This window comes from Cyprinodon tularosa, unplaced genomic scaffold (genome assembly GCF_016077235.1).
Source record: "Cyprinodon tularosa strain WSP-4 unplaced genomic scaffold, ASM1607723v1 ctg182, whole genome shotgun sequence".
NCBI classification, from domain to species: domain Eukaryota; kingdom Metazoa; phylum Chordata; class Actinopteri; order Cyprinodontiformes; family Cyprinodontidae; genus Cyprinodon; species Cyprinodon tularosa.
In genome coordinates this window covers 408,404-431,138 of record NW_024038624.1, presented here as the reverse complement: position 1 = coordinate 431,138, position 22,735 = coordinate 408,404, and the positions used below count along the sequence as shown (strand labels likewise).

Sequence of the window (22,735 nt, the reverse complement as noted above, 5' to 3'; positions counted from 1 at the left end):
ATGAAGCAGCACTGGTAAGAGGGATTCCGACGGGTAAAAGAGTGAAATAATAAAAAAAATAATACCGACTACCCTCTGGCTCCCGTCCATGATGCTCTCCATTATTTACTCTCCTGATTTCCGTTGCACTGTCGACATAATCGGCGCTCGCTCACCCAGCGTGATGGTGTCATTGAACACACAGTGGTGGGGGGCCAGTGGCCAGGCAGCTTGCCATCACGGGATCGGACTCAGCTTTTCGGTCAAATATGTAAAGAACCAAAAGCCGATTGTTAGCGGGTTACCCAAGTTTTAAAAAACCCGGGTTTTCAGCGGCTTAATTGAAGCATAGGGCTACCATCAAGATGTTTAGCTGTAGATACAGATTTCCTTTAATAATGCTCAGTATAATTTGTGTAAAGCCTACCTAATCAAATATATGGATTCTTTAGATTATAATTAGATTTTTTAAAAGATTTGTGGAGGTTTTAGCCAGACCTAGATTGCATTACATTTTTTTAAGTGTCTTTGGCGTCTGGTTTGCTTGTAAAGACTGTGGTGGACGTTCATCAAAGGGCATCCTGGGGCACATTTCGTTCATCTGCAGCTGCACATCTTGAAGCATTTTGAGCATCAGGTGCTATATAACAATTTAAAGTACGATTAAACTCTATTTACCAAAGAAGAATTTCAAATCGCTCTAAGCACACAATTTCTATGTGAAAATTATTGCGACAGCATCATGGAGATTTTTCAGTTGGAGGAAGGAAGCAGGTCAGCGGTTGGGAGAAGATGGAGCTTAATACGTTCTGTAAAAAAAAAAAAACCTGCTAGAAACTTCCAAAAACTTGACCTGTCAACTCCTGTTCCAGCAGGACACCCACTCTAAACCAGAGTTAAACCACCCTAAGCTAGCCAGAGCTATAAGATCAAAGCATGTGGATGTGTTAGAATGGCCAATCAAAGTACAATCAAACAGATGGTATCGGTATTAGCCGATACTGCACAGCCAGGTATGCCGTCGGCACAACACTAGTTTTAACTGATCAAATATCAAAGAAAAAAGATAACTGTTGGTAGGTACAAACACTTAAGGACTGAAATATGAACCTGAATCAGATATTCCTGGAGAAAAGGCTTGATAAGGATCAAGGGATAAAAGTTTTTTAGGGCGTTACTGATTATTTTGACCTCAGTCTAACCCAGAGGTCTTAATGGTCATACTTAAACTGACTCAAGAATTAATTTTCAGTCATTTTTATTAATATTCAACAAGCTAAACAGAGAATCCATATCAACTAGATGAATATCTGTAACTTTTTGACTGTCCCTGACTTTGGTTCAACTAACTACATAAACATAAAGATGATGCACAATGTTGTTGTTTTGGCTTTGCAACACTGATCTACTTTGGACACTGTGCTGTCTCTGAAACTTCAAAAACATCCATTCCACCATCATTTTTATTTAAGCATCTCTTTTCTGGCAGACATGACCTGTTTGTGTATGGAGTGGCTTTCATTATTATTGCATGTGAAGGACACATTTTATAATTGGAAATTGGTAAAAAAAAAAAAAAAAAAAAAAAAGAAAAAGAAAAATAAAAGAAAAAAAGAATAAATTGAATAAAAAAAACATTTTTTTACATATTTATGTCATATCATTTCATTTTAATTTCAGATTTTATTTTTTCTAGAATTTTCTTAGCACATATATATATATATATATATATATATATATATATATATATATATATATATATATATGTATATATATATATGTATATATATATATATATATATATGTATATATATATATATGTATATATATATATATATATGTATATATATATATATGTATATATATATATATGTATATATATATATATGTATATATATATATATGTATATATATATATGTATATATATATATGTATATATATATATGTATATATATATATATGTATATATATATATATGTATATATATATATGTATATATATATGTGTATATATATATGTATATATATATATATATGTAGTATATATATATATATATATATATATACATACAGGTGCTGGTCATAAAATTAGAATATCATGAAAAAGTAGATTGATTTCAGTAATTCCATTTAAAAAGTGAAACTTGTATATTATATTCATACATTACATACAAACTCATATATTTCAGATGTTTATTTTGTTTAATTTTGATGATTACAAATGACAACAAATGAAAATCTCAAATTCATCATATCAGAAAATTAGAATATTGTGAAAAGGTTCAAAATTGATGGCCCCTGGTGCCACACTCTAATCAGCTAATTAACTCAAACCACCTGCAAAAGCCTTTAAATGGTCTTTCAGTCTAGTTCTATAGGCTACACAATCATGGGGAAGACTGCTGACTTGACAGTTGTCCAAAAGACGACCATCGACACCTTGCACAAGGAGGGCAAGACACAAAAGGTCATCGCTAAAGAGGCTGGCTGTTCACAGAGCTCAGTGTCCAAGCACATTAATAGAGAGGCGAAGGGAAGGAAAAGATGTGGTCGAAAAAAGTGTACAAGCAAGAGAGATAACCGCACCCTGGAGAGGATTGTGAAACAAAACCCATTCAAAAATGTGGGGGAGATTCACAAAGAGTGGACTGCAGCTGGAGTGAGTGCTTCAAGAACCACCACACACAGACGTATGAAAGACATGGGTTTCTGCTGTCGCATTCCTTGTGTCAAGCCACTCTTGAACCACAGACAGCGTCAGAAGCGTCTTGCCTGGGCTAAAGAGAAACAGGACTGGACTGCTGGTGAGTGGTCCAAAGTCATGTTCTCTGATGAAAGTAAATTTTGCATTTCCTTTGGAAATCAAGGTCCCAGGGTCTGGAGGAAAAGAAGAGAGGCACTTCATCCACGTTGCTTGAAGTCCAGTGTAAAGTTTCCACAGTCAGTGATGGTTTGGGGTGCCATGTCATCTGCTGGTGTTGGTCCATTGTGTTTTCTGAGGTCCAGGGTCAACGCAGCCACATACCAGGAAGTTTTAGAGCACTTCATGCTTCCTGCAGCTGACCAACTTTTTGGAGATGCAGATTTCATTTTCCAACAGGACTTGGCACCTGCACACAGTGCCAAAGCTACCAGTACCTGGTTGAAGGACCATGGTATCCCTGTTCTTAATTGGCCAGCAAACTCTCCTGACCTTAACCCCATAGAAAATCTATGGGGTATTGTGAAGAAGAAGATGCAATACACCAGACCCAACAATTCAGAAGAGCTAAAAGCCACTATTAGAGCAACCTGGGCTATCATAACACCTGAGCAGTGCCACAGACTAATCGACTCCATGCCACGCCGCATTGCTGCAGTAATACAGGCCAAAGGAGGCCCAACTAAATACTGAGTGCTGTACATGCTCATACTTTTCATGTTCATACTTTTCAGTTGGCCAACATTTCTATAAATCCTTTGTTTTTATTGGTCTTCAGTAATATTCTAATTTTCTGATATGATGAATTTGAGATTTTCATTTGTTGTCATTTGTAATCATCAAAATTAAACAAAATAAACATCTGAAATATATAAGTTTGTATGTAATGTATGAATATAATATACAAGTTTCACTTTTTAAATGGAATTACTGAAATCAATCTACTTTTTCATGATATTCTAATTTTATGACCAGCACCTGTATATATATGTATATATATATATATATATATATATATATATATATATATATATATATATATATATGTGTATATATATATATATATATATATATATATATATATGTGTGTATATATATACATATATATATATACATATATATATATGTGTATATATATATATATATATATATATATATGTGTATATATATATATTTCTGTAATAATGGGTTCGGTGGCATGCTCCCCCAGAAATGTTTTTAAAATGTTAACATGATTCTGTTTTTATTTGAAATTATATACAGTAAAGAACAAAGAAATGAAATGCCCGTTAATATTAGTGCAATTGGTCTTTGCTTATTTCCATTTCTTTAGTTACACTTGAATATAATGGATGAAATTGTGTTTCATGAATGAATGTTGCTGGATCTGTTGTGTATTTTCTGCAGAGGATGCTGGGATTGCAGCAAAAAGAAGGGCTCAGTCCCATGAGGAGGTTCTGGGTGGCCGTCACGCAGCCACAACCAGCTTCACAGTCAACAGGTCGGGTAAACAGCAGGAGGAGAAACTGTTTGGTAAGGAAGGGGCGGCTCTACAGCGGTCTCTTTTTGCAGTCACAAGACACATGTGCTCATTTCATCTTGGTTATTTTTCTGGGATAAGCTCTTTATATGTCCCCGGATCATATGCTAAACCACAGAGACAGCAGATTATATCTCCAATAAACGAGAGAATAGTTTTTTTTTCTATTGTTTTTTTTTTTCCGCTGTTGCTTAGCGTCTGCTGTAGCAGCATCTTTGTAACACCCAAGCTGTTCAAACAGCCATGTGACGACCTCTCGTTCTGTTTACCCCCTCATCAGCTACCATCCCATGACCTCGCATCACAGGGGATGCGTTAACTGGGCTTAAGTTTAACTAAATCACAAGGAGATCACCAGGATAAACATCTTCCTCCTTTTGTTTTCCTTCAATTTTAGAGTATAGAAGATAATTAGAAATAGAATAACAGATAAATAGAGAAAATATTAAATAAAACTATTTTAACCCTGGAGGTTTGCAGCTTTAATGTTGCTATTACTGAACAATAAACACTTTTTATTTAATCTAATAACCTTCTTAATTAAAATTGACCAACATGTTATTGTGAAAGTATATAATTGAGCACTAGTTTAAGCCCAGTTTACACTAATTTAAATTAAGTTGAAATCTTTTTTGTGTTTTCCCTGCTGTTCAAAAATCTGTGCCCTTGTGACAAAGCACTGAAAAACAGGACCAACTCCATCATCTATAATCGTTGGGTGTTGATGGCATCAACTCAGCTAATGATCCCAGAGCAAAACCGAATCAGACCAGATGAAGCTTATATGGCGAGAAAATGCAGAGAGAACATAAAGTTGGGGGTTGAACTGACAAATATTACACAATTGGAGGTTAGAAGTAGGATTAAGCAGAGCGAGGAAAGTGTCCCCAATGTCCTCCAGCAGCCTAACCCTATAGCAGCATTCTACTTTAGAAGTTCTAGGAACTACTAATAGGCCTGAAGATTGAGAGCAAAGTATTGCATTAGGAATATAAGGAACAATCAGATCTCTGATATCAGATGGAGCATCGTTATGTAGGGCGTTATATGTGAGAGGACGATTTAAAATTTAGTTCTGGATCTAACAGGAAGTCAAAGGGAGGCTAAGCTAGGAGAAATATTGTCCCTATTTTTTATTATCAACAGCACTTTGGATCAGTTAAAGGATTTTTACTAGTATGTGGACTATCTGATTGTAAAGAATTGTATATATTTAAAAAAAACTACATTTATATAGTCCAGCCTTGAGGTTACAAAAGTATGGACTGTTTTTTTTTTCAGCATCACCACTGGACAATACATTTCTAATTTTTGCGAAATTCTGGACATGAAAGAAGGAAAGTCTAGAAACTTTATGTAAGATTTAAATGAAAAGTCCTGACTAAAATGGCACCAAGATGATCTGATATCAATTTAATTCAGAAATTGTTTTTGTACCCATTTACCTCATTATTCAACCACATAGGATAGAAACCAGTCTGTTTGAGGACTTGGAGTCTGCAGTATAAAAGCATTTTATTTTGACAGTTAGAGGTATGTGAGCTTGTTTATGTGTTTGTATCTAGTTTTAGACTACCTGCCCTCTCTGTAGGAGAGCTATGCTATGTCACATGTCTAGCGAAACGCTTCCACCAGCAGGCAGTGAGCTTCACCTTTGAAGGCAGGATGAGGTGACCAATAGGGAGGTCAGGAAGGATTCCCAAACCACTGATTGGTCGAAGTGACTGATGGTAACTTTGGGTCATTCACCTAACTTTGTCACTCTATAGGTTTTGCATAATAAGGGGAGACATGAGCGGCCCAATGCAAAGTGAAAGAAGAGAAAAGAAGCAGGTCTGGTTGAAGCTAGCAAATAAAATAAAAAACTAAAAAGAAAAAAATGGGTGATTCAGTGAAGAAGAAAAAGAATGATTTGAAATAGTTTCTCTTTAGCAGCTTTCTGCCCCATTCTCCAGTGAGCTTAGTGCTTAAAAACTCACCTGCTCCAACAGACCAGACTATGCTGTGTTTATCCTTCCATCAAATCTTCAGACTAAAAATTGTTGCCTGTTTGGTTCTGTAAGCTCAGAATATCTTTGCCACCATTTTCTACATGAACAAAACAGGAAGACTGTATTTGAAAAGAGCAATGATAAAAGGCTGCTTCTTTAACATTTTCACAGCCATTTAATAAGACACAATAAAATATGAATTATTAGGGGAAAGGACATATGTAGTAAGTCCTGTGATGTTAACTAAATATAAAAAATATTTGTATGTGGCATAGAAACAGCTTTAAATCCAATTGATTATGTAAAAAATGTAAACTTACCTTATTTAGGCGCTGCCTTTTTTTTATTACAGGAGCTAACCTATACAGGAAGCTGAAGGCCTACCTGATGACAGAGGAACAGCTGCAGGAGCACGGATACCCGAGGCCGAACCCAGAGGCCTCTGGAAGGGCCATCATTCATAACCTTCCAGAGAAAAAGATCAGTCCAGACCGTCAGTATATTAATAACAGACCTCATTTTATCCCATGCAATGTATATTATCATCAACTTTCATTAAATTAAAGTATTTTGCTCATTTTCCTCCAGCGTTCAACAAGATTTGCTGTCGCTGTGGTGCAGAGTATAAGATCAATGTTAACGGCAGCTGCATACGGAAAGAGGAGTGTAGCTACCACTGGGGGCGTTTACGCAGGAACCGAGGTAAACGCTTTGGATTTCAGTCTGAATTTTAAATAACTCCCTCTGTCTGATTCAGACACTCAAGAACACATTTTATTCCCCTCTTTCTTAGTCGCTGGAGGCTGGGAGACCACATACAGCTGTTGCTCAGCAGCTGTGGGAGCTCCTGGATGCCAAATTGGGAAAGTAAATAAGAGACGTTTTCCTAATACTGTTTTTACTAAGATATGGACTGAAAGTGTCCAGTTAGCTGGAAAATAACAACATAAGATACCAAAAAAGTGGCACCAAGGCAGGAGGACTTTGAGTTGTATTTTTTTCTTTACGCTACTGATTATTTAACCTTTATTTTTATTACATTAGTATAGTGGTACTAGTTCATTTATTGCTCTAAAATTTGGACTCCCTTTCCTTAAACTAAAAGTAGTCAAAACTTGGGATGTTCAATATTAAATCCCTCTGAAATGTACTTTTATTTTTATATATATAAATATGTGTGTGTGTAAATATACATATAAAAAGTAAACTATATATGTAGATATATAGATTACATATACATTTTTGAATGAAAAACTAACACAGTTACTCCCAAAACTGGGTATTAATTAACCATTAACCATGTTCTTTTTTATTAATGAAGATATTTAACTAGTTATTCGTTTATTTTGTTTATAGATTTTTTTTTCTTTATACTTATCAGTAAGTATATTCTTTATTGACATTATTTGTCTCTGGGTGTATTTTGTTGTAGTTATTTACGTTTTTAAACATTTAGTTTAGTTCATAAATGTTTTTATTCAACTAGATTTTTAACTTTTAGGTATTAATTTGATCAACTGTTTTCCATTTTGTTAGTTTATGTATTTTTTTTATTGTTTATTCATCTAAATGTAGTTCTTTATTGATCCTCTTGTTCTGTTAGCTAAATTAAGGCATCTGGATTTTGTTAGTCTCTGAGGGAATCTTTCTTAGTCTTTGTGTTTTTCTGCATTCATTGTGTTAATTTCGTCTTTTTTTTTAATGCTCATCATCTGAATGTTTTACCATAGCAACACGTTCAGGACGGCCGTAAGGAGTCCCTAGATGGCTTTGTGTCAACGTTCAGCAAGCCGCTGCCTGTGGATGGAAACGGAGGAGTGTTTGCTTTGGACTGTGAGATGGTGAGTGATCCTGAAACAGGACCACGCTCTGCCTTTTCATCAGATATGTTTGCTTCTACAGCTGATGCAGAAAGTCACACCATAAACTTTAATTTGGGTCTGTCTTTTGTGCTTTAGTATCCAGTGTTGGGAAAGTTCTCTTTCTACGTGAACTAGTTCAAAGTTCAGTTCACACATTTTAAAATGAACTAGTTTCAATTCATAGTTCATAATTAAAAATTTTGAACTAAGTTCACAGTTCAGTTCACACATTTTAAAATGAACTAGTTTCAATTCATAGTTCATAATTAAAAATTTTGAACTAAGTTCACAGTTCCAAAAAATGAACTAGTTCAGTTCCTTTTTTTTTTTTTTTCATATATTGCTCAATTACACCATAGCCTACTGTAGAACCACAGACAGCAATTATTTTATCAGTTGTAACTCTGAAACTGTGCGTCAGATTTCATCTTCATATCCAGTTTTGAATCCTTATCCAACCAGGGTTTACATTAGCATTGAGGGGACAGCATTTCCCCATTGTTGCTTTAATGCTTTGTTGCTGTCCATTCACTTCACACTAGTAGCAGCTGCAGATTTCACCCCTACAGTATATTCTCAAAAACATCAGGAAAAATGTGCTGCTTGAATGGTCTTTTTTATGAGGAATTATTAAAAGAAAAACAGGAAAGTAGTCTTTAAGGTGCAAATGTTTTTTTAAATTTTTATATTTTTTTCAATTTGAAATTCCATTTCAGTACATACTAAAAATGAATCCTGGAAAATTATACCAGGCAGGTTTAACAAACAAGTTACATGAATAGTAAAACCCTCAATAACATTTTACTAACAGAAACTGAGGGACCAGGCTGAGGTAGGAATTTAAGGTTACTGAAGTGCGGATTTTTTTACTGAAAGCCGGCGGGCAAAGTTGTTGCCATCATCCTCACCGACCACCTGGTCATAAAACTGTTTTAAGTGATCATACTGCTGCTTTTTTGCCTCCACGGTCGTCTCCATGCTGCTGTGGCTTCCTCGCTGCATTTTGTTTCGATGTAGGCTACGACGCTGATAGCTGGTGTTGCCAGATTGGGTGTTTTACCCCGTTACATATTAAGGCCTGTTTACGGTGTGATTTAGCCGGGTTTTCGCCTGGAGGACTCTATAGAAATCTGGCAACCTATTGAACGGAGTTGAACTAAGAGAGCGTGCCGTTCACTGACACCAGAATGAACGAGTTCACAATAACGTTCATCAGGCAGTAATGCAGTACGTTCAGTTCACGTTCGCCCAAAATATGAACGAGTTCATGAACTTTCGTTCAATGAACGCGTTCAGGCACAACACTGTTAGTATCACAGCTGATCCATTTCCTTGTGTCTGTGTGATCAGTGTTATACCAAGCAGGGTCTGGAGCTGACCAGAGTGACAGTCATCGACTCGGAGATGAAAGTAATCTACGACACCTTTGTCAAGCCAGAGAGCAAAGTAGTTGACTACAACACGCGGTGAGGAAACATTTGAGTCTCAGCAGCGTGTGAACTCTGAGAGAGTCGGTGAGAATAAACTGCATCTCTGACAGATTCTCTGGCGTCACTGAGGAGGACTTGGTGAACGCCACCATCACCCTGAGAGATGTCCAGGCTGTGCTGCTCAGCATGTTCAGGGCCGAGTCCATCCTCATCGGTCACAGTCTGGAGAGCGACCTGCTGGCGCTGAAGGTGAGCCTCGTCTTCAGCTGCTTATTGTTTTAGCTGCATGAGAACTACAGAAAAGCCTCATTCAGGCTTCCGTAGTCCTTGGAAGGAATGGAATCTGTTTTGAAAGCGGGAATGCTGGAGCTGCCAGATAATTTAGCAACTAATAGTTTAATAATCTGACCTCTCATTTATCTTATAATTTACTTTTTAATAGATTAGAACAGGGTTCCAGGCTGTGACCCCAAAAAAACAGCTGCCAGAGTGAGGGGAGACCCTAAAAATACATGACCCTTTTTAAGTTAATGTATTTTTCTTAAAAATCAATTAAATAATTTAATATAAAGTTTATTAAATAAAATAATAATTTTATGTAATAATATTTCATCTTTGAATATTTTATTTTCACTTATTTCATGGTATGTTTTTGGCCCTCATTTATTTACCTTAGGAATCTCACTATGTTGATTGTGAAATCAACTGGTGAACCCCACTCAGTGATAGACCTTCCCAGCGAATCCTGAACCCATTTTGGGAACCTCTGGATTAGAATATCATTAAAATTAATCACAAAACTCAGATCACCAAAAGTCACTAAGAAAGGGTTTTGATTAATTTTGGCTGAAGAGTTAATGAGAATAAATATTAAATATCATCAGGAAAAAATTTTTTTTACATATAAATAGAAAAACAATTTTTGTCACAGACATGTTCTGTTCAGTACAATTGTGAAGAAAACTGGAGAGAGGGAAGCTATAGAAGGTCACTGCAGAAAATCTGGTTGTTCAGACGGCTGTCTTTGCGTATTTAGGGAAAGTTAAGAGGAAGAAAAAAGTGGTGAAAAAAGGGGAATCTGTCCTTGATAGATACCAGCTTATTTAACTAAAGGCTAATTTTTTTTCCTTCTGTAAAACAAAGCCAAAATAATTTTTTACACACATCTCAAGGCATCTAACAGTAACTGTCATATCAAATTATCCAGGCTGATTGGAACATTTTACCATCTTAGGAAACCCAGCTGACTACAGCGAGTCATTAGCTTTGCATCGCTTGCATTGTGCTGCTGACTCTGCAGTAGAGACTGACATTTTTTCGGGATTCCCGTGGGATGGGAGTCAGTATTAGTAACGATCACGTGATTGGGACGGTACAGGATTAAACATTAACGGGAGCAGACGGGAGCGGGAGCAAACCAATAATAACTAAAAAAAAAAACTAGGATCGATGCCAAAAAATAAAATAAAATAGAAAGAAAAAAAATCCAGTACTGGCGCCGCCATTTTGTATTTTTTTTCCTTGAAGCCTACACTATAATGCGAGTCAAAAAAACTACACGACCCAAAAACCAACAGTGCTTCCGCTCTGAGTTTTTCACCCGTGCTCAAAAACAAGAATGGGAGTGGTGCAGGAGCAGGAGTCCTTCTGAATGGGAGCAGGATGGGAGTGGGAGTAATTTCACCAGGAGTGGGACGGGACGGGATTTAGAGTTCTACTCTGGCCCGGGATCGGGACGGGACACAATTTTTTTCTGTGGGAGTGGGACGGGACAGGAGTGAAAATCCACTCCCGTGTCAGTCTCTACTCTGCAGCAATCCCTCACACCGGGCATGCATGTAGTGACAGTGGAGAGAAAAAAACTGTAAGAAACCTGCAGCAGAACCAGAACCGGGCTCAGCGTTAGCAGCCTCTAAAGGAATAAAGAAGCAGTGAACTAGGGTGTTCTTTCTATGTGTGAGAAACATATAAGCGTAGCTAAAGTAGGAGCTCCTATAGTGGCTCCTTTATAATAGAGAAAGGCAGCTAAACAGGTAAGTTAGGAGCAACAAGATGAACATCATCGTCTTAAAAATGGTCAAAACCAATTCCTTGATGCTGTTTGTAACACCATTATACTCATCGTGATACTCTCGTCAATGTTTTAAACTGGACGAACGTTTTGGGTTATCAGTCGACTCTGGTACCATTTCGTGAGTCAGAAGCTGAAAAGTTTGGAAGCCTCTGGTTTTATCTGTGTTTGTCTCTCTTCTATTCCAGCTCATCCACAGTTCGGTCGTAGACACCGCCATCGTGTTCCCTCACCGCCTCGGTCTGCCCTACAAACGTGCCTTGAAGAACCTGATGGCCGATTACCTCAAACGCATCATCCAGGACAATGGTGAGAAACAAAACAACAATTTTAACAACTTATTTTTTTCTCTCCAGTATGTTGTCATTTATTTATTTACTCTCTAAATCTTAAAGTGTTAAAATTAAACTTTTTATTTCTCCCCATTTTATGCCACATTTATGAAAAAAAAAATGCATCTCTGCATTTAGTCTGCCCAGGAAAAGATCTGCTGAACCTGTTTGGTGTTCATTAGATTTGCTGATTTAAGTTTGAAAACATTATGGCAATGTAATCATTTTTTTGCCATTGTTCTGCTTTTTCACACTTGATCTTGAACTTTTCCTCTTTATTTTAAACCTCTGCTGGGGAATTGCTGACTTTTTTTTTTGCTTTATTACTTCCTTTTCTCACTTATTGAGCATGTAAAACCTGTACATTTACTAAGCAATTGTTAGGATAATTATGATTTATGATGTGGGAGTTTATTACACCTTAATCTGCTGCCTGCTGATGTTTTCCCCAGTAGTTGATCTAATTAGCCCAGTTCCTCGGTCCGGCTATATACAGTTATAATCTTCATTCTGTACGTGGCAGAGATTTGGGAATGGAATGAGAGCGGCCTCCTTCAGCTAAGAACAAAGTGTAATATATTGATAAGGCTGGAGCCATGGATGTCTCCTCATCTGCTAAAATTTAAGATGTAAAATATGATGATGTGGCAGACTGGAGTTGTATAAAATACTTCTTTAATTGTTAATCGTGGCCACTTCCCGAGACATGAGCACGGTTGGTAAGCAGCTGCCTTCTGTAACCCCAAGCAACTTCTCTGATCTGAGTAAGATTACAATTTCTATCAAAATCTGTTGTCATATCTTATGGTTTTGTATTACATATACGTTACGAAGGGTTATTTAAAGAGTTTGTCCCGAGTGATCTCTTTTCAGGTAACGAAACGGAGAGAGAAAGCTTCAAGGTGTAAACACAGAGTTTTCAGTTAACACAATGAAACAAAAACAAAGTGTAAAACCCAGAGAAAAAACAATAAAGCCGGACGTACACCGTGCGATTTTTTTTCAATCGTTGCACGCAGCTACTGCTCACATTGTTCGACTAATCGCAGGGTTTCGTCGTACAGTGTGAGTTCACAGCTCACGATTTATGTTCGGCCCGACGCTCTGCTGCGATCTACCTGCTCACACTGTACGTCTAAAAACCACGTTGGACTCAGGTCCGCAGTGAGATGGAGCTGCTCTGACTCGTCTATCCGGAAGCCGAACAAATAGAAGGGGAATATGAAGCTCACTAGAGTGAACTGCACTGCCTTTGCAATTTGTGCAATTTTGTGCTGAAAGTCTTAAAAAGGACAGGCGTCGACGTGGCTACTACGCTCCGTCAATTTTACAGAAAGAACTGCATTTCACTCATTGCACCCCCGCCATGCTGCTGTGTTTACATCTGAGAGGAAGAAGAAAAAGAAGAATCCTTCTTTTCCCACTGAGCGATTAGCCCACAACGGTCGGGAGAAAATCAAACATGTTTGATATTCTCCCGACCTCACGATTCCTTATCGGGAAGTGGTCGTGAGAGGCTGATCGCTGATCGTAACCCCCTGTACACTACACGACTCTGAGGCTGAAAGTCGGCCCGATCGAAAAATTCTCGCATGACTGGAAAATCGCCTCAAAAATCGCACATTGTACGTCAGGCTTAAGCCAACAGGGCGTCATCATTTTATTGGAAAGCCTTTGAATTGGACCAGAATGAGGTTTCTGAAAGTAAGTAACCGTGCCTCTCCAACGTAAAGGTCCTCAGTAGTGCGGGAAACCCCCTCATCATGATGATCAAAGTGCTGTGAGGTGGTGTCCCAGTTTTTAACATCTACGAGGACAAAGTTCTGATTGTAGAATCTCAGCAATATGCCTTCAATGATAGGCGTCACCCTGCCTCTAAGGAGAACGGTTTGCCATCTGCAGAGATTATCAAATAACTTTTTAGTCCACTTAGAGCTGCAACTGTTTTTTTCTGGCAAATGGAAAACATTAACAGAAAATAGACAAGCGGCTGTTTAAGATTTGATAAGAAAAAGATGGCCGCCCACACTTAGCCTGCTGGAGGTTTCTTCCTGTTAAAAGGAAGTTTTCCTCTCCACTGTCGCTACAAGCATGCTTGGTGTGAGGGATTACCTTTGAGTCAATGAGTCGATATAGTCAGCTGTTTTTCTTAGATTGAAAACTTTGAACCACCATGATCTGGTTGAATTGAGATGACATGTGTTGTGAATTGGCGCTATAGAAATAAAGTGAATTGAATTGAAAAAAAGCTTGACCAAACATAAAGCCCTTACCTTTTTTAAATTTACATTTTCACAAATCAAGTTCTTTTATTTCAGCGAAATTTCAATCCAACAAATTTATTAATAAAAATGAGAGATGCAGCTATGATTTTAGAGAAAGACCTCCAGGAGATGCTGCATAGGATGTGATCTTCAGAAGGTTTTCAGGTCCTCAAACAGATGTAAACATGTTTGTACGTGCAGAGCGGATCTTCAAAGACACGGCAAAGTGACTTTGGTTTAGAGCTCAGCCGAGCAAAGTGCATGTCTCTTACTTGTAGCAGTTTAATAAAACACAACATAACCAGTTATGTTTAAATTATGTTCTATTGAATGAATCAACAAAGACAACTTTCTCATTTTTACCATTTTTATTTTTTACTTCTGTTCATGGAGATATGCTACCTTTTTAAACTTCTACAAATATTTGCGACAAGAATGATTATTTTTTTTAGATAACTTGTATCATAATTAACTCCAGCTTTATGCCAAAAAAGGTTAAAAACAAACCACTGAAAGTTATTTTCCAAGTTTGAAGACGTTTCGCTTCCCATCCAGGAAGCTTTTTTTTTTCAAATTCCAAATTTCTGGATTAGCGTTGAGTTCCAAGTTTATAGAGTGGACCAACAAAGCCTTGTTTTGGCTTTGAAATCGTTCAAATTGGCACGAAAGAACAGGTCCATCCTTAGTAATGGGGAGCCGTTTAGGTCATTGTTGGCCTGCAATACCCGGCCGGTACTGGCCTATGCCTCTGAAAAGGGAGTCCTTAGGGTAATTTCTGAGGCATAGGCCTGTGTTGCAGCACACAATCTGCTAATTTTAACGGGCAGAACCAAAACGGTTTGCCAGTCTTATCGTTTTTGCAGCCATCTTTGTAGATCACCTGCAACAAATCTACTTATTGCAGCCTATTTGAAGTAGTTGAAGATCAGGATTAGGCTGCGATTTTCTGTTGTGCATCCTGCCTCCACTTTGCCCAATTCACCTGCAGATGTCACTACTTGTGCTTCTCAGGAACCTTTTATCATTTTCTGTTTATTGGAGACTTTTTTTGTAATTCTGCTTCAAATGAAATTATAGCTTAAAATTCTTGGTTTAGGAGAACTTAGTTATATCTAAATCCTGACTTTGGATCAATGTAAGATTACTTAACCAGTGCACATGTTAACTTTCCTACATAGGCATGCCTGAAGAGAACCATAACCCTTTAAAGATGGGTTAACAGTTAAATTTTCAGTGATCTTATTGATCGTCAAGTTGTTTTAGTTTTTTAAATAATTTCTTCTGTAACGTTTAGCTGAACGCTCTGCTGACCTGTGGTGCTTTCATTCCCAGTGGAAGGCCACGATTCCAGTGAGGATGCGTCCGCCTGCATGGAGCTGATGATCTGGAAGATTAGAGAGGATGCCAAGGTCAAGAGATGACCCCTGACCCTCCCACTCTGCCTTTATCAGTGTGACCTCTGGCCTTAGTGTCGCTCACAGACAGACTTCTGGAGGTGGACTTGGAGAGTTTCTGGGGCCATCGATTTAGCACAGCAGGTCGTTGGATCGGTGATTTACTCTGAAACTCATTAAACCATTAAAGCAAAAGGAATCTGTTAGAAAACATTTTTTTTCTGTTGTTGCCACTTTAGAGTTAAATTATTCTTGCATCAAAGTATTTTCTGTTTTTTGAGCAGTGTTTCTTTAAGGCCTAAAACCTGATGAATATGAACGATATGAAAGAACTTGAAAAGCAGGGGCATTTTCAGAACTGTACTGATTAACATACTATATATATATATATATATATAAATGATAATGCGGTAGGCTGTGTCTCCAGCATTCATTGCACTATAATGTAAATGCTCTTGTTGTGAAGGGCCAAAGTTCAACAACCTTTTTTGTGCTGTAATTCACTTCTAACTGAAAAACTTACTTCATTTTAGTTACGCCTAAATTCATTTATGTCTTTTTCTATCAGCGGTTTCTGTGAATAAATGCTTCTGTGTGTTTTTTTTTTCACTTGCATCCAGTTTTTTGATCTCATGTGCTTGTTAACATCATCGTTTTTTCTAAGGTGACTCCAGCAGAAAGAAACAACCTCTGCTTCTATTAATGGGTTTTTCTGAATGACTGAAAGTAAATTTATGTTAATGTGATGACAGAAAAAAACAACATTAAACTCAGCAATGTCTTAGTCTGCATGAGGAAAAACTACAGGAGTTTCTCTGAGTATAGATGTGATGTTATTTCTTCATGAAATGGGAAAAACCAAGGTAGATCATGTACATTAAATAATTTAGCCTCCACCTTTTTTTTTTTTTTATTGACAGTGACTAAATATATATAAAGTAGAGCTGTAAATGTGCTGTAAAGATTTAACCTTTTGTTAAACATTTGACTGTTTATCTTTTTCTATTAAAAGGTCTTTCTTAAAAGAAACATTTTTTTGTTTGTATTTACTTAGATAGTCGGAGGTCTTATGACGTCACATGTAATCTTGATCTGATTTCTAACAGTTTAGTGCCGGCATCCCCCAAGTCGGCCCTCGAGGGCCGCTGTCCTGCAGGTTTTAGAGGTTTCCCCGCTTTAGCACAGCTGATTCTGATGACTGCAGTTGAGCAAAAGCCTGTTAATCAGCTTTCAATTAAAATCAGCTGTGCTGGAGCAAGGAAACCTCTAAAACCTGCAGGAAAGCGGCCCTCAAAGACTTTTGTGGATGCCTGGTTTAGTGGATCCTCTTGCTCGCACTTATCTGAGAAAAACACAGCAGCAAACCCACCATGATTGACTGGAGAGATCCACAAATCAGGTGTGAGGAATTGTTGATTGAACGAGTCGTGTTCTCTACAACTCTGACCTCAGTGGAAGAACAGCAAGAAGAAAACCATAAAAAGTCTCTGTGAACAAATCCATTTGACCTAGAGGTATAAAAATTACAGGGTGCTTCACAAGGGAAGAAACCGTAAAATATAATAAACTCCCAGTGCTTCAGAAAAAAAAACAAGCTATAAGAAACATAAAGATAAGAAAAGGTACAAATACATCAAAGTGCAACTTGAAAATGGCACAATCAAGCCAATGCGTGCCTAAATAGTAAAGTCTTCAGCTGCTTCTTGAAGGAGTAGGCAACGCCAAGGGACAGAGGAGCTTCATTCCTCAATCTTGGAATAGTAGCTTAGAACGGAGGTCTTCAACAGGGGTCCGCCCCACGGAGGTACTGCATGGGGGTTGCGGACATTTTGATTGAGTAGGCTTTTTTTTTATATTCCCCCCTGCAATTTTTCCACTAATTGAAATGTCTTAAATACACAGGAACATGAACTGAACACACTGTAGTAAACAGATGATGTCTTTCAGTCATCAATGCACACATTCAGTGACACACAGGGGCTCTTTCAAGCTGGGCACCGTTTCATTCACAACACCTGTCCCATCAACCAGGAATCAGAATCATAAATACTTTAATAATCCCAGGGAGAAATTACTTTCATTACATTACTCCATCTGTAATAGAGTGACTATAGGACCAGTTTGATAGAACACAACTTCATAAAATATAATTAGGGGATCCCCGCTCCATCTCACCATCAGTTTGGGGGTCTTGGCCTGGAAAACGTTGAAGAACCCTGGCTTAGAAGTAAAAGTCTCGTCTGGTTTTAAAGTCGGTCCTTGAAACCATTTTGACCTGAAAACCTAGAAGAGCAGCCAGAGATGAAGTTTGGACATGCAAGGCTGCAAAAATCAGAACTGAAAATTTGATGCAAGGCAGTGTGATGTGGATAGAATAAGACCAATGTGAGTTATTCTGCTGGGTCAGTTTAAAACGCCTTGCAGCAGTATATTGGGCAAGCTGAATGCGATTTAGTCCAGCTTTGGTAGAATAAGTAATACGTTTGGGTTTTTTTTTTACCAAGAACTTAGATTGGCATCCAAGTGAATGTGATTGGTCGAACCATAAACCATTTCTAATATCTGACTGAACGGAGGAGCTAAAAAAAATAAAAGAAAGGTTTCAAGCTTTCTGGAGTTTAAAGGAAATTTTTATTGATTCAAGACTAAAAGAAAATCAATGGAAAAAGAAACCAAACATGCAAATATGTATCTGAATATTATTAGAAATCAACACATGGTCCTTACTATATAAGGAAACAGGAGAATGTTTGTGTGTGCTGCTGTTCCTGCAGTTCCTTGAAAACCTTTTTTTTTTCTTGTTTTACCAGCGAACTAAAGATCTTTTCATTGGAAAGTGAGGATATTATTCTCGTCCTCACTTTTCTTGAGTTTGGTGCAGGACTAAGGTGTGAATTGAGTATAGGTTAGGTTGTGGTTGGATAATTCAGTTTCCTGTTAATTCCGTTTAGATAGTATTGATGTTGGATTTACTTACTTTATCAAAGTTTTCACTCAGTCATTTCTCATGTGCAAGGCCACGCAGTGTTTGAGAGGAGTTGTTGATTTACTATTAGGGATTGCTTGGGACAGAAAGTGGTGGTTCCTATAACAGACCAGATTCCTTCTCAGGGTTTTAATCTTAACATTTTACTGCTTTCTTTAACTTTCTGCACACTGTTTGGATTAACTCTGTGGGTTAGGGGGAGTGTTGGCCTAGTGGGTTAGAGCAGTGAGCTTGTGCTCTGAAAAGGTTGCAAGTACCAGGTTTCGACCCCTATAGCCTCCACTCTGGGTCCCTGAGCAAGACCCTTAACCTCACACTGCTCCCTGGGTGCCACACAATGGCGGCCCACTGCTTTCCAAGGTGATGAGTTAAATGCAGAGGTAAATTTCTCCAGTTCTATTATTATCACCTTCACAGCTCTTTTGCAAACTTTAATTTAGTGAGAATAGCTTTGTCTAGCTAGAGCAGGGCAGAACACCGATATGTGTTATGATCTGTCTTGTGCTCATTTTATCTTTGCAAAAACAAATAAAATGCTATATTTAACTGGATTGCATAGTCGAATGCCTATTTGCTACGGCAGTTTTGCATTGTAGGCAGGATCTACTAACTTATTTTTCTGGAAGTATTTATGGCAGAAATGTCTGATCAACCTGGGATTATGTCCTGGCCTGAACCCAATAGAACTTTAAGGAATAGAGGACTTAATGTTTCCAAGGGTTAGCAGGAGCTTCCGAACTGAATTTATTTCATACCGTCCGTATTCCAGCTATTAATCGGATGGGAGCTCTCGTGAACTGAGGTGACAGGAAGCTAATGTTGGATGGTAGATTGTCCACCTTCCTGTTGAAGAGGATGGGGCCTGAAGATGAAGACAGTCAGAAGGCCGACGAATCCCATCCCACATCATAACGATCCCTTAGAATCCTTGAATCTTGAATAAAACTCTGTAGGCTTAGGGATGACCAACCCGGGTTGGTTGAGTCTGCTGAGGCCAGGTGGAAGAAGTCTCAATGATGAGGTACGGTTTATCAGCTTTAAGTACAAAAAAGAAGAACGTATGTCTTTTAATGGTGCATATTTGTTCAAAAGACGCTGAAGTTGCTCACAATGAATGAAGTAGCCAGAAGTTTTACTCAAGTAAGAGTAGTAAAAGTTGATTATATTTAAACTCAATTAAAAGTAAAAAATAAAGTGCATTAAAACTACTCTTGAAAGTATTTTTTTTTTCAATTACTCAAGAAAACGTAACTAGTTACTTCCTGTCTCTGAAAAAGTAGTCCAGCTAGAGAATCCTTGACAAATATAGTTTTGTCCAACTTTTGGTCGCTTTGGCTAAGAGACAAGAAGGTAAAAAGTTAGAAAAATGATAGAAAGTGGGGAGCGAGGGACAATTTGATTATAAAAACGAAGATCTTTTCACAGCCTTGCTGACTGACAGTGGGACACTGATTTACAAAAACAGAAAAATTGAAGTAAGACTTTCTTTTTGACTAACCTAATCTGACACAAAAACTCTCAATTTCTTGGGCATACATGCATAAGAAATATGAAAACATTAGGAATATGTTTAAAAGTTCCCTTTTCATTCATATTTTAATCCGTTTTCTCATCAATGTCAGGGAGGGGAGTGAATTCTCAGTAGGCAGGTATTTGTCTGCAGGGGGGGTTTACCATTAGCCAATACTAGGCAGTTGCCTAGGGCCCCAAGTTCCTGGGAGCCCAATAAAACTCTGTTTACATGTATAGCTAATAAAACTATTCCTTATTTGTGCACATTAATTAAGGGTTGTGTTTTTTATCCTTTTGCTAAAATGCCATCAGAAATAATAATATTAAGTGTTTCTCAGCCCCCACCCCCCACCCCCCCCTTCAGTGTCCACCATATTGGATCAGTCCATTTGCTCCACATGTTCAAAAAGGTCCAAACAGAGAGCAGCAAACCATTTGAAAACAAAGTGTGCAAAGAGCAGTGTTGCCAACTTAACGCTTTTGTCGCCATATTTATCAACTTTTTGGACCCCTCTAGCACTTTCATTTAAAAAGAGCCTAGCTCCAAATCTAATAACTTTTTTCTGCTACTGGAGACTTAGGCGACAACATCTAAAAGCAGCGAACTCTGCTCTCCAGAGCAAGTAGATTGGTAACCCCGCCTCCTGCTCTCCTTTCTCTTGTCTGCTGTCATGATTCATGTAGATATTATTTCATCCAAATGGAAAATGGAGAACAGAGAAGCAGATCGTGGCTTGTCTGCAGTGAAAAGAAGGACTGGGATATTTACTTTTGCCGTGGTCTTTTTGGAAACACAGGAAGGAGCAATTAGCTAAGTGAGCTTAGTGCTTGGAAAATATATTTAATTCCCTTTGAGACAGCATGAAAAGTCAGTTGAGTACAAAACATAGCGAGGAAAACAACGAAAAAAAAAGGGACAAGAAGAGAGGGACAAAACATAGAACATATAATGTATATCTATTCGATTAAAATTTCTGTATCTGTATAATGGGTCTATTTTATGTGTTGTCTGCTCAATTCAAAGGGCCCCCTGCCCAATGGTGTAACAACACAACAATAGGCCTGTAAGCAGCATTATCTGGGTGGGCCCCATATGAAATAAAACACGTGATAAAATGACAGTTCCATCAATCGGCAAAGAACATACAATTATGCAACTCTCAGTAGTATATGATCACACATCACACACAGAAAAATGGTGACTGCGCACCTTGAATTGAACCATTGGTGACAGCCCACCACCACATGTTACAGACATCCCAAGTTCCAAAACCTCATTTCAGGGAGATGCTTTTCTGGAATCTGCTTAAGTTCCTCATTTTGGTATCCATCGTCGCTAACACATTGTACATAACTATTATGGTTTTAATCTACACTCTGGATTACCCATAATTCCAAGTCGTACTGTAAAAAATAAAATACACAAATACATAATTCTTTTAAGACCTTTATTGCTGTTTGAAACATTATATGAGTGTATTTTTACCAACCCTCCAATGAACTATACACAGTTATTAACATAGTAATTAAACTGACTGCTTTGGCCCCTAAGAGGTCGTGGGCCCGTAAAGCCGGGCGTACACTGTGCAATTTTTTCAATCGTTGACTAAATCGCAGTGTTTCATCGTACAGTGTGAGTTCACAGCTCACGATGTATGTGTAGCACGACGATCTGATGCAATCTACCTGCTTACACTGGACGTCTAAAAACCACGTCGGACTCAGCTTCGCATTGAGATGGAGCTGCTCTGACTCGTCTATCTGGAAGCCGAATAAATAGAAGGGGAATATGAAGCTCACTAGAGTGAAACGCGCTGCATTGGCAATTTGTGCATTTTTTTGCTGAAAGCCCTAAAAAGAAAAGGTGACAATGTATTTGCACAAAGACATGGCTGAGCAAACGTGGCTACTACGGTCTGTCAATATTACAGACAGAACTCCAGTTCACTCGCACCTCCGCCATGCTGCTGTTTTTACATCTGAGATGAAAAAGAAAAAGAAGAGTCTATTTTTGTCCATGCCAACTGAGCAATTTGCCCAGTCAGCATGCACAAACACACACTATTCCTGATCGCGAGCTGGTCGTGGGAGGCTGATCGCTCCCCGTACACTACACGATGCACGATCAGGCTGAAGGTCAGGCCGATCAAAAAATTCTCACACGACTTTAAAATCGCCCCGAAAAGGTAAAAAAATTGCACAGTGTATGCCCGGCTTAAGCAACTTCTGTCTCTGCTTACCGATATTTACGCCATTGCTCCTGCCTGACTTTGCCTAAGGCCAATGGCGTATATCGGTAAGCAGAGACTGCAGTTGTTTACTGGGCCCCGACCTCTTAGAGGCCCCGTCACTGACTTCTGGTAGGCCCCCTTCTCAATTGTGGACTAGGTCATCTCATTGCAGATTTAATGGTGCGAAAAAATCCGATTATATCCCACCTGAATATATAATAAATGACTGGACCTTATTTATACCCCAACACATGGCAGATTTCAACATGAGCCATTTAAACACGACACCAATAGCAAAGCAGACAGGAGTACTTTTAATTACTATGTTAATAACTGTGTATAGTTCATCAGTTGTTTAAAAAAATAATACACTCCTATAATATGTTTCAAACCGCAATAAAGATCTTAAAAGAACAATGTATTTGAGTATTTTAATTTTTAC

General features: G+C 38.0%; 1 protein-coding gene across 2 annotated transcripts in view; it reads left to right on the top strand.

The window, feature by feature from the left end:
• Positions 1-16,170, top strand: part of rexo1 (REX1, RNA exonuclease 1 homolog) — a 31,616-nt gene extending 15,446 nt beyond the window's left edge. For both annotated transcript variants that reach the window (XM_038282347.1, XM_038282346.1), the window contains exons 8-16: positions 4,088-4,213; positions 6,564-6,704; positions 6,800-6,913; positions 7,005-7,078; positions 7,942-8,052; positions 9,424-9,539; positions 9,614-9,752; positions 11,763-11,883; positions 15,503-16,170. In XM_038282347.1, the coding sequence (XP_038138275.1) occupies positions 4,088-4,213; positions 6,564-6,704; positions 6,800-6,913; positions 7,005-7,078; positions 7,942-8,052; positions 9,424-9,539; positions 9,614-9,752; positions 11,763-11,883; positions 15,503-15,591 (1,031 nt within the window). In that variant the 3' untranslated portion in view covers positions 15,592-16,170. The remainder of the gene's footprint in view (positions 1-4,087; positions 4,214-6,563; positions 6,705-6,799; positions 6,914-7,004; positions 7,079-7,941; positions 8,053-9,423; positions 9,540-9,613; positions 9,753-11,762; positions 11,884-15,502) is intronic.
• The last annotated feature ends 6,565 nt before the right edge of the window (positions 16,171-22,735 follow it).